A 12,260-nucleotide genomic window follows, 5' to 3' on the forward strand; every position below is an offset into this window, starting at 1 on the left:
GCTAACTGCGGTGATTACATTTATTACACAAAGGGAAAAATTTGATGCCAACAGTCTAAGTTTTTAAATTTCTTCAGTACTTTATACATACCATGCTAGACTAAGTAAATTGAGATTAATCAAATCTATTTTGTCAGTCTCATCATTCTAAAGAAAATAAAATTAAATAAAGTTTTGGAAATTTTTACTGATGACGTTTCTCTATTTCTATTTTCAATTACTTAGTGGGGAGAGGGAGTTACTGGAGATTTCCAAATATTTTATGTTACAATATAGAACAAATAAAAAACAGTATTATAAAGTTATCAGTAAAACTTAGGTATCCAATGTATGTGTAATCATGCATGAAACAAAATACATTAATATAATCCTAAATATTCTTACATTGGTAATGTCCATAAGAATTTGGATTAGCATATTTAGCTGATTTTCATATCAAAAACTCTGGATATTTTGACGTAGAAACAATCACTGGATTCATATCTATTATATGTAAGTTTCAAAATGTATGACTGTTCCCTTTACCTCATAACAGTGAATAATACTATCTTTTCTCCTTCCTTTATCTTCAATTTCATAAAATACACACGAAATCCATTTCGCATATTCTTCAAATCAGAAAAGTGACTTAATATATACGTGTTCTTATATGCTTTTTGATTACTCCAGGATTGATTGTTTTTTTTCATAATAAACAATTTCAGAAGCCAAAAGGAAACTGTAGATGATTCATTTATTATGATCATCTGGATATATACAATGCAGATGAATTTGGAACTTTCTTAAGTGTTTACATCAAAACCTGTAACAATTTAGAAAATCACAGTAGGGAGACCAAAATTATTTACAAAGGGTCATTTATTAAACACTTTTTTTTTTTTACAAAATACAAAGATTGTTGTTCTGCATGAATACATCATATATGAAAAAATAATGTTTTTACTGAATCTAATTTGAAGACATTCAGAATTTTATCTTCTATCAACTTGAGGAGTCAATTTTGCTTTGCAACTTGTCCAATACCATCACCAATCGAGGGAAATATTTTTCTTCTTAATTAAATCATACAACAGCTAGCATTTTCAAGAAATAAAATCAGACAAAGTCTGTCATACAAAGCTCTTTCTGCAAGTTAACTGATTTGCCTATGATCCTAGTTTTTTTTTGTCAAGCTATAAGATAGGAAGAATTGAGGAGCTAGGTAAGTTTTATAATAATGTATTAGCAGCAGTTGATAGAAAATGCAACATAAGATTTGTTTTGTCTGTCGTACAAGAATATGTCCTATCAGACTCTAATGTATTTTTCTCTACTTGAACACAAGTAAGCACGTGCTGATTGTTTCTGGGATGACAAAATGCATAAACAGACAGGAAGCTGGTTCTGGTTGTCATCGTAAGTGCCTATTTTCATCAGCTAATATGAATGCGTTGCTAAACTTAGTGAAGACAGGAAAATGACTTAAGGGTAATATATACAGAGTTAAAATACATTTTTCATCCACTTAAGAATGATTTCAGGCACTGTGGCTATTCAGGATAAAATGTTTCATGGTTTGTTCTCGATAGCAATTTAAGTGTCAGTGCAAGCAAAAGCAAATACCTGCCCACTGTCATACACATGACCTTGTACATCTGGAATGTTCAAAGCAAGTTCGTCTTCTGCATCTTCACTCTGGAGGCATCTTGAATTAAAAGGTCTCATAGTTTGCTCTTGATAGCAATTTAATTTTCAGTGCAAGCAAAAGCAAACATACCTACTTACTGTCACACACACGACCAACACATCTGGAACAGTCAAAGCAAGTTCACCTCCATCTTCACTGTGGAAGCATCTTTAATAAGTGGCACTTAGTATAAACCCTCTATAAATCATGAAAACAGACTGGAGATGCCTGAATTTAATAATAATTAAAAATCACTGTCATAGTCATCTCTCTGTGTAAACGATGTTTGAGTAAGGCTTGCCATCACGACATTTCTTTCCTGAGAATGGAGCTGATCCTCTCTGTGTATCATAAGTGTGCATGCTCTGAGCTGTGGTCACTGTCGTGGCTGTCTTCATTTGCTAGAGAGTCCCCTGTTTGCTGGAGGGTGGCTGCACCAATCCCCGAGAGCTCGGAAGGGAGAAGTGTTCCCTTTTTGACATTCACCAGTTCCTTTTCTCGAGCTGCAGCTCCTTGCTGCCCTCCTTTTACTCTCTTCCATTTCATGCGCCTGTTCTGGAACCAGACTTTCACCTTAACAAAGAAAAGGAACAAACAGAAGAAAGAAAAACAAGAAAGAAAATGAAATGGCATTTTTCCCCTCCTTTTCTGTCGTCAATGAAAAAATAACTCCTCAAAGACTTAGACAAGGACACTGTGAAGGACTGAATATGAAAATAAACCAGCACTGAATTTAACCAGATCCCATACTGATGATAGTGATTTAAACTTCCAGAAGATGCACACAAAGTACTCTATTTTGTATTTTATGACATACAGTATTAAAAAATAGATGGGAAAGAATGCTGTCATTTTGGGTTGCTCAAGGGTACTTGGCTTTATAAAGAGTTTCTATGAATCTCAGCCAATATTTTAATAGTTTTCTTGGTCAAACATTTTTTCTTCCCAAGTCCTTTGATTTGACATCCAGCTGTCAATTCCTGAACCAATCTGAAACATACTCAGAGAGCTACTGGTGAAGCTACATCTTAAAGGACCATTCTGGGCCACTGCAGCCTGCTACTGCATTCACAAAGCTGTATGTGACCGTACCACCGGTGTGAGTTCATCTTATAAACTATATATCATATTTTGAACTCTCTCTCTCTCTCTCTCTCTCTCTCTCTCTATATATATATATATATATATACATACAACTAAATACACGTGTATATTTCACATCAGCTTTGTAGACATAAGTTTTCCTTCTAAAATTTAATTGAATTTGCCTGATACATTAAAGTTTTATATATATATATATATATATATGGTATATGTACATATATATCATAAAACAAAAAATTAAATATACATTAAATGACCATTTATTTTCAGAACCAGAATAATATTGGCACATTTTATCTTCTTGTTTTAGAGGAACTTTATGTTCCTTTCACACTGCATTTCTCATCATTATGCATTCTTGTAAACTGTCCCTTTTACATTTCATTGATGTCTACTCCATTCAAAGCCTAAATTTTATGCTTATCATCTCCAATCCTTCAAATAAAACAACCAAACAACACAAAGTATTTTTCACAATATGTGACCTGAAAAAGTACTGTGTAATTTTGCTTGTCTTTTAGGTTTATCCAAATGGAATGTTTCTAACTACATGCTTCTTGATCTATCCATGTTGATTCAAGATACTGCAGTCAGTCATTCTTTATGATTGTATACTATTCCACTGTATGAATATACCAGTTTATCCACTCTTCTGTCCATGGGCACTTGAATTCTTCCCCCCACCCCCCTTTTATAAATGATGATACTATAAACATTTTTGCATTTGTGTTCTGAGAAACATATGATCAAACTTCTCTGAGTATATATCCAGGGTTTGTATCAATGGGTCACAGGGTATATGATCATTCAACTTAACATGATAATACAGAAAAACTGTTTTCAAAATTGCATCAATTTATCCACTGCTGCCACATATACACATAGAGTCCAGAGTGTAAAAGTTGTTATTGATCCACATCTATATCAACATTTGGAGTTATCAATTTTTATCCAATATAATGACTATAAATGTTATCTTACCATGTTCCTATTTTGCATTTGCTGATTACTAACGAGTAAAGTACATTTAAAATGATGCTTAAATCTTCTTTTATGAAATCCCTCTATATGCCGTTGGCATTGAAGTCTTCTTAAATTAGTTTTATTCTTTATAGACTTTTAAAATATATTTTGAATGCTAATTTAATGCTTTGTGCTTATATGGCTGCTACTATTTTCTCTCAATTTATAGTCTTTTTCATTTCCTTAGAGTGTCTTTTGATGCTCAGAAACCCTAACGTTTAAAATACTCAAATTTAGTAGATGGAACTGGAGGGTATTATGCTAAGTGGAATTAGTCAGTCAGAGAAAGATAAATATCATATGACTTCACTCATATGAGGACTTTAAGAGAGAAAACAGGTGAACATAAGGGAAGGGAAACAAAAATAATATAAAAACAGGGAGGGGGACAAAACAGAAGAGACTCATAAATATGGAGAACAAACTGAGGGTTACTGGAGGGGTTGTGGGAGGGGAGGATGAGCTAAATGGGTAAGGGGCACTAAGGAATCTACTCCTGAAATCATTGTTTCACTATATGCTAACTAATTTGGATGTAAATTTAAAAAAATAAAAAAGAAAATTAAAAAAAGAAATAAATACTCAAATTTATCATTGCTATCATTTTTATGTCTTCATTAAGAACCCTCTTTCTGCTGAAGCCATTAAGATATTTTTCTAAGTCGTCTTCTATGACATTTAAGGTTTGCATTTCACATTGAAGTGTTTAATCCATGAAGTATTGATTTTAGTATACAGTGCAAAGATCAAATTTTACTTTATTCTGTATGGATAACAAATTGCCGCAAAACCATTAATTAAATAGTCCACCCTTTTTCTCCAGTGATCGCTATTTCAACTATGTTAAAACCAAGTTTCCATGTATGCTATAGCCTTAATTATTAAATTTCATAATAAGTCTTTATATCTGGGAGAGATAGTTCTGTTTTAGTCTACTTCATGAATGTTTTCAATATTATCCATTTTCATTAAAAATTTTTTTTTAATGTTTATTTCTTTTTGAGAGAGACAGAGATAGACTGCAAGTGGGGGAGGGGCAGAGAGCGAGGGAGACACAGAATCCAAAGCAGGCTCTAGGCTCTGAGCTGTCAGCACAGAGCCTGATGCGGGGCTCAAACCCACAAACTGTGAATTCATTACTTAAGCTGAAATCAGATGCTTAACGACTGAGCCACCCAGGCACCCCAGTCTCCACTTTCATTTTAGGAACTATATTAATTTCTGTAAATGCACAGTGCTAAAAAGAAGGTGAAGAGTAATATATTAAATTTCCAAAAAAAGTGTATTTATTTTAGTGGACTTCAAATCACAATACTCCATAAAAATTGGTACAATTTCCTCAGATGTTTCCACCAAAAAAGAAAAAAATTACCTAAGACATTTCTCAACTGCATTTTCATTGGCCTATGAGGCCATAACTGAAATTTTATATCATACATTGCTCATTCTTACTTTAATCCATTAGGGAATTAAAAAAATTCCCTGTTGAAAAAGATTGATTAAGAACTCAGAAAAATGAAAGAAGAATGACTAAAAACTAGCTGATGGGGGCACTTGGCTAGCTCAGTTGGTAGAGCATGCAACTCTGATCTTGGGGTTGTGAGTTCGAGTCCCATATTGGGTATAGAGATCACTTAAAAAAAAAAATGAGTAAACTTTAAAAACAACAACAAAAACTAGCTGATGGATGTTCAGGTGTTATTACTTAATATCAAAATGATGAGCGGTTACCTTTTATTATATACCTATTTAAGGCTAGACTACTATAGGTATGGTTTATGTAATATTTCTAATAGTCACAATTTTTCCAGATATCTTTAACATTATTCCTATTTTATAGATGAGGAAGTTGAGACGCCGAGGTTAAGTAACTTGTTTAAGATTACACAGAGGGGAAAATGTGGTGCCAGAATTTAAATCTGGGGGTAGTTTGGCTTCAGATTGGACTTTTGTTGTTGTTGTTCCTGTTATATTTCAAACCCCTACTTTTTAAGTAGTTAGAATACAAAAGTAAAGCTTATAAAGTATGTGAACTCCATCCATATGATTACTATCATTCATGTAATTCTCCTACTCGATATAATTAGGTTTGTAAATATGACACTATTTCCTGTACTATAATTTAGGTAATTATACTACTCAATTTAATTACCTTTGCAAGCTTGACATTGCATGTTGCATTAGATCTTTTCCACATGAGTTGGGTTCTACTCCTGGCTTCACTTCTGAGTTTCTGTGTGAATTTGAGAAAATTATACTTCTCTCTGCCCCAATTTTCATATTTGTAATATTGGAATAATGAGCCTTTCAAGATTCTCCATAGGGACATTTTCTCCATGGACAATTCCAGATGGAAGAAACACATCATCATCATTGTCACCAAGAGCTGAAACATTCAGTCAAAATAATCTTGGCAGAAAATGGGAGGAATATGTTTCTTTTAAGATCTACACTTATTTCCTTTTCTGTGAGAAGGGGTACAGTAATTCTATAATAACAGTATAAAACCTGTTATGTGCAATTCTAAATGAGAAAAATGTAAGAATATGGTATTGATTTTAGAGACCGTATAGGCTATTTTGTGTTCTTTTCTATGTTACCATGTGAAATTTTGCCATTTCTTTTTTTTAAACAGACTGATAAAAGACTTTCATAGTATTCAATGGTAGCTATATATCCATACATAAAGACACATACATGTGTATATATATATATATATGTGTGTGTGTGTGTGTGTGTGTGTGTGTGTGTGAAAGCATTTGATAATTATACAGTAATTATTTACTATTTTCTCTAGAGGTCAGATAACATATTTGATACCAAAACTACATGAAATTAATAACAAGACAAAAAACAGCAACAAATATAGGTACATCCTATAAAAATAGAAAGGAAGATGCAAAATATCAAAAGTCAGTGTGTCCAGATTTATTTTCTAATATACTATAAAATATTGAGGTGAAATGAAATGAGAGAAAGATTTTGGGGAAAAGCATATGTTTTTCTACTAGCATCACAGTATTAAGAGCAAATCTATAAAAGCAATCCTAGATTATAAATCAATATTTCCATTAGAATATTAATACCACAGTTTTGGGCACCTGGGTGGCTCAGTTGGTTAAGCCTCCAACTTTGGCTCAGGTCATGATCTCACGGTTTGTGGGTTCGAGCCCCGCATCAGGCTCTGTGCTGACAGCTCAGGGCCTGGAGCCTGTTTCGGATTCTGTGTCTCCTTCTCTCTCTGCCCCTCCCCACTTGTGCTCTCTCTCTCTCTCTGCCTCTCCAAAAATAAAATAAATGTGGAAAAAAATTTTAAAAACCACAGTTTCAAAAATAAGTAAACAATAGTTTAATTTAGTATCACTTTATAACCCAGCTTCATTGGTTGAATTGAAAAAAAAATAGCTTTTGTTTTCTTTTTTTTGTAAGTTAGCTAAAGCATAATCATTCATATGCTTGACACTTCATTAAATTTTTTTAAATGTTCATTTACTTATTTTGAAGAAAAAAACATGAGCATGGGAGAGGGGCAGAGAGAAAGAGAGACAGAGAATCCCAAGTAGGCTACACACTGTCAGTCCAGAGCCCCACATGGGGCTCAAACTCATGAACTGTGGTGAGATCATGACCTGAGCTGAAATCAAGAGTGAGACGCTTAACCGACTGGGCAACCCAGGTATCCCCTGACATTTCATTTTTAGAGACAAATATACTATTTATTTTAATTAAAGCTTACACGTGTGTTTCATATAATAATCTGCATTTATAAACTAGACAAAGTAGAGCTAATCTCCCATTTCCTTGGTGACTTTCAAGCTCCATTTATCTATTCATTCATATACTTGATAGTACTGAATGTTAGCAACAGCTAATGTTTTAGATAAAAACTGGGTGGGGTTAGAGTGAGGAATGTACAAATAAATAAGATAAAGTCCCTAGGTATTCAGAGTCAAGAAAAGAGGCATGGTAAGTAACAGTTTACTGGCTATATACGAAACCTTTGGTATAAGGATTAGCTTCATACTTTATAGAATATCCTTAAATTGGGGTGCCAGGGTGGCTCAGTCAGTTGAGCATCAGACTCTTGATTTCGACTCAGGTCATGATCCCAAGGTAGTGGGATCTCAAGGTCCCTGTCAGGCTCCATGCTGAGTGTGCAGCTTACTTAGGACACTCTCACTCAAAACAAAATGAAACGAAATGAAATAAAATAAAATAAAATAAAATAAAATAAAATAAAATAAAATAAATAAGGAATATATGTAAACTGTTGTTCTGGTTGGTATCACTGCTAATTCACTATTAAGAGATTCCCCTAATATTCCATGATATGGTATAGAACTCTACCCTTGGCTCAATGTGCCTCTCAGTTTATGCTGCCACACAATTATTATAGCAAATTCTTTCCTCTGAGAATCTCATGCTTTTGATGTTATTGGTATCTGAAATTTTTGTCCCAGTAACATAGAGTAATACTATAGGTTCTAGGATATTGGATCTACAAACATTTTGCATACAATTAAATCTGTTCATCTTGGAGCACGATATACAAATTCTGTGAGCTTTTATTATTTTGGGGGTCCTAAGCCAATATTATATTCTGGTCTACCATTTTTCTGAAAAGTACTAGATAAGTGAAGTTTTTTTTTTTTTTTTTTTTTTTTTTTTTTTGCTTTTCAAATATTCCCATTTTTAAGCTCAGATCTAAGGCAAGATTCCATATAAAGCGTGTATTGTCATGTTACGTAGTATGATTAACAACTCTGATAAAAATAAATTATCGGGCCACCTGGGTGGCACAGTTGGTTAAGCGTCTGACTCTTCATTTCGGCTCATGTCATGGTCTCATGATGATGAGACTGAGCCCCGTGTCAGGCTCTGCAGTGAAACTCTCTCTCTCTCCCTATCTCTGCCCCTTCTTTGCTCATACATGCTCTCTCTGTCACTCTCTCTCAAAATAAATAAATAAACTTAAAAAAATAATAAAATAAATTCTTTATCCCAAGAATCTGAATTATGAAAAAATACTATTATTCATGAAATCAAACCATATGAACCAAACCTTATAGACTCTTAATATCTAGGCATGCAGGTATTTTTCAAAAAATATTCATGTTAAAAAGTAACAAATATATAATAGCCTGCTGTATTATAGTAGTGAATAATTAAAGTGGTCAGTTATATACCTTACTTTTCAGAACATTTACTTATTAGGAAGAATTCTCACTTTTTATTCCTTAGTCAACAAAGTATTTAGTATTCATATTGTCTAGATGATCAAAATACTATTTAAATAAACAGGAAAGCATTTATTCCCATCTTGATTCCTTTTACTGAATAAAGCAGCAAAGAGATTTTTGCTGTGATTAATTTATTCAAATGATGTATTTCAGAATCTAGTAATAATATTTTTGTATTTAATAATACTGTGAGAATCACTGTTGCCACTTGGTAAACATTCATTTTACCTTTTTATTTAATTTATTTAGTCATTCACATTATATCCTTCTATATAAAAGTTCAAAATACCTGTCTTTTTAGGGTTCACAATATATCACAGCAGAACACAAATGAAATATGTGTCTGCAACTGCCACACAATTTCCTAAGGTGGCCAGAGGCAAGGAGACTGAGAGAATGTTGAACTACCCAATGCTATAACCCATATTTATATAACACCATAAATACCTGCCCTTTGAAGAAACTATTGTAATACCAAACATCTGGACAAAAACGGACTATTTCAGTGACATATCTAGAGGTCTCTAAACATCTGGAATTTGTAGCTTTAATATTTCAAATGTTTTCATTAGTATCTGGGCACTTGAAATACACGGTCTAACAAACATTTGTTCACATCTTTACCATGTGAAAACATGCAAAGAATAATTTTATAAGTACAATTTTCAGATTTAATCACATTCCCTGTGATTATATTTGGTCATGGCAGCTGATCTAGTAAGCCAAGGTAAATAGGCCCTAGAAAGACTTACCCACGTAATTCAGTGGCAAAGTCAGCAGTTGAACTGAAGAATTACAACCAAGAATGCTCCATAAGGTAAGCATGAAAAATGAGGAAAAGAAAGCTTCTTTACTCTTCCTGCCTGAATAGATTTATATCTTATACAGAAAAGGAATCCCTCAGCCATTTCCAAGAAATTCATGGGAGCAACCAGTTGACTGTCCTGTTTCTACAGCCATGAAACATGGGGTTGGGAAGTGGTTGTTTGTATGTGTAGGAGGCTGAAGGGTATTAGGACATATTCCATGACTAAAGACTGAATTCTTGTTTGGAGGGCTGGTTTTGATGTTTATCCTCTATTTCAGCAATGAATCATTTCCTCGCCTTTATGATTTTCACTTTTGAAGCTCCTTTTTCTTCCCTCTTTAGAATGCTTGAGAATTAGGCTCACTAATGTAGTCATAAAACATTTACTATTTTGCGTATTTTTAAACAAACTGAATACACATCAGCTGTTGTGAGTCATAAGCAAATTATATATTCAACAACAAAAAACTTTTTTGAGGCAACAAATGAAATTCTCCATAATAAATTATAATGTTATGGGTATTATTACAAGCCAACAGAACATTCTCCTTTCTAAAAATGCAAACCAAAGTAGCCATTCACATGATGAGTAAAATTCTTAGAGGAGTGATTCCTTTTAATTGATTTTTTTGAGAAATGTCACTATAGTAATAGATGATAACCACGATACCTTTTCTGCCATACCTAATGAAATTCAACTTAATGGTCTATTTCAATAATATTAATTTGTAATCAAAATTCATTATTCCTAACCCTATTTTTCATACAGTTAAAAAACAGGTGTACCTTTGGTTATCTTAACTGTTTACCTAAGTATAGTATGACATATGACTTCTGCAAATTTGTGTGGATACTTGATATTTGACATGTGCAATCAAAACCAAATCAGGCACCTTTATCTTTTATTGTGTTAAAAAATTCCTGACTAGCAAATCTTTTCTGTATGGACTTTGTGTATTCTGAGCCACAATTGGTACTTATTTTGTTCACACCAATGAGATCAACTAGAATGACAGTATTTGTTCTCAATATTTTGCCTGATCTCTGGGATGATGTGTAACAATAGCTAGCAACATATCGCGGTCAGTATATACAATTTTGACTAACCATCTCTTCTAACCTTTATCTAATTAAGTGAAATCTATCAAATATAAATATGTGGTTTAAACATAGGAGCACACTATTTTTAACAGGATACAAGAACAATGGGCAACTTCCTATGGTTCAATTTAATGAAATTAATATTCTATTTCTAGACATCCTTAAGTTCATTATTATAATATATATAAGCCTTCACTATACTTGTCATTTAATTTTTTAGATTTAGGAACGACCTCCTTAGAGCCAATATTATTTTAAGAATAATAGTAATTATTACTATTATATTCATATGCACTGACCACAAAAAAAGTCAATAACCTTAACAACTGGAAATATTTCAACACTTGAAAAAAAAAAAAACTGTCCAGCATAAAAAATGAGAAAGAAAAATGATAAAGAGATGTGAAGTTAAAAATCTATTCATTTTTTTAATGTTTATTTTTGAGAGAGACAGAAAGAGAGACAGACAGACAGACAGACAGAGGGAGGGGCAGAGAGAGAGGGAGACACAGAATCTGAAGCAGGCTCCAGGCTCCAAGCTCCAGTCTCGGAGGCCAACTTGGGGCTCAGACTCACCAACTGCGAGATCATGACCTGAGCCGAAATCAGACACTTAACCGACTGAGCCACCCATGTGCCCTAGCATTACACTTTAAATGGTGATCCTGTGATGCGGTGTATGTTATGTTTCAGAATGTTATTACTGATTTACTGATCAAGTATAAATTAATACATTTGTTTCTGTATGGAATAAATTGGGAAATAAAATATAGAAATTCTGAGATTAAACAGAGAATTATCCTTATGCTTTCATTATATCAGTTGGATGAATGCTCACAGCAAGAATCATAAAGGCTCATATACGCAGGCATACATACGAATGTATGTGTATATATCCATTTATATACCTATATGTATATTTCTATCTCTATTGATCTAACAGCATTTAAAACTTGATTTTTTATATATTTTCAAGGCTATTTCAATAAGGGCGGGGCTTTATTTTTCTAATATTTTTTCTATTATTTCACATTTAGATATTTATATTTGTAAACTGTTAGAAATCAATTGCTTTTTTCTCAGTCTTCTACTTTATATAGGTAGTATTTCTAAAAATTGATTTGGGAGAGGGTTAAATAATTGATTTTTTATTTCTAGATCTTGCTCTCTAATCGACTCTCATTCATTACTCTTCTTATATCATAGAATTAATGTTTTGTAGTATGGAAGATAGTTCTGATTCTGGCTTTTAGATTGTACATTGTCAATATACATTTCTTAGAAAAAAAAAAAAAACAGCAGTACTCAGGCAATACCT

The 12,260-nt window shown here is 32.9% G+C and overlaps 1 protein-coding gene across 1 annotated transcript in view; it reads right to left on the minus strand.

Annotated features, from left to right (window-relative positions):
• Nucleotides 1-547: 547 nt before the first annotated feature.
• Nucleotides 548-12,260, minus strand: part of MEOX2 (mesenchyme homeobox 2) — a 69,735-nt gene continuing 58,022 nt past the window's right edge. The window contains exon 3 of the mRNA XM_049641570.1: nucleotides 548-2,239. Within this exon, the coding sequence (XP_049497527.1) occupies nucleotides 2,015-2,239 (225 nt within the window). The 3' untranslated portion in view covers nucleotides 548-2,014. The remainder of the gene's footprint in view (nucleotides 2,240-12,260) is intronic.

This window comes from Panthera uncia, chromosome A2, assembly GCF_023721935.1.
Source record: "Panthera uncia isolate 11264 chromosome A2, Puncia_PCG_1.0, whole genome shotgun sequence".
Classification (NCBI taxonomy): domain Eukaryota; kingdom Metazoa; phylum Chordata; class Mammalia; order Carnivora; family Felidae; genus Panthera; species Panthera uncia.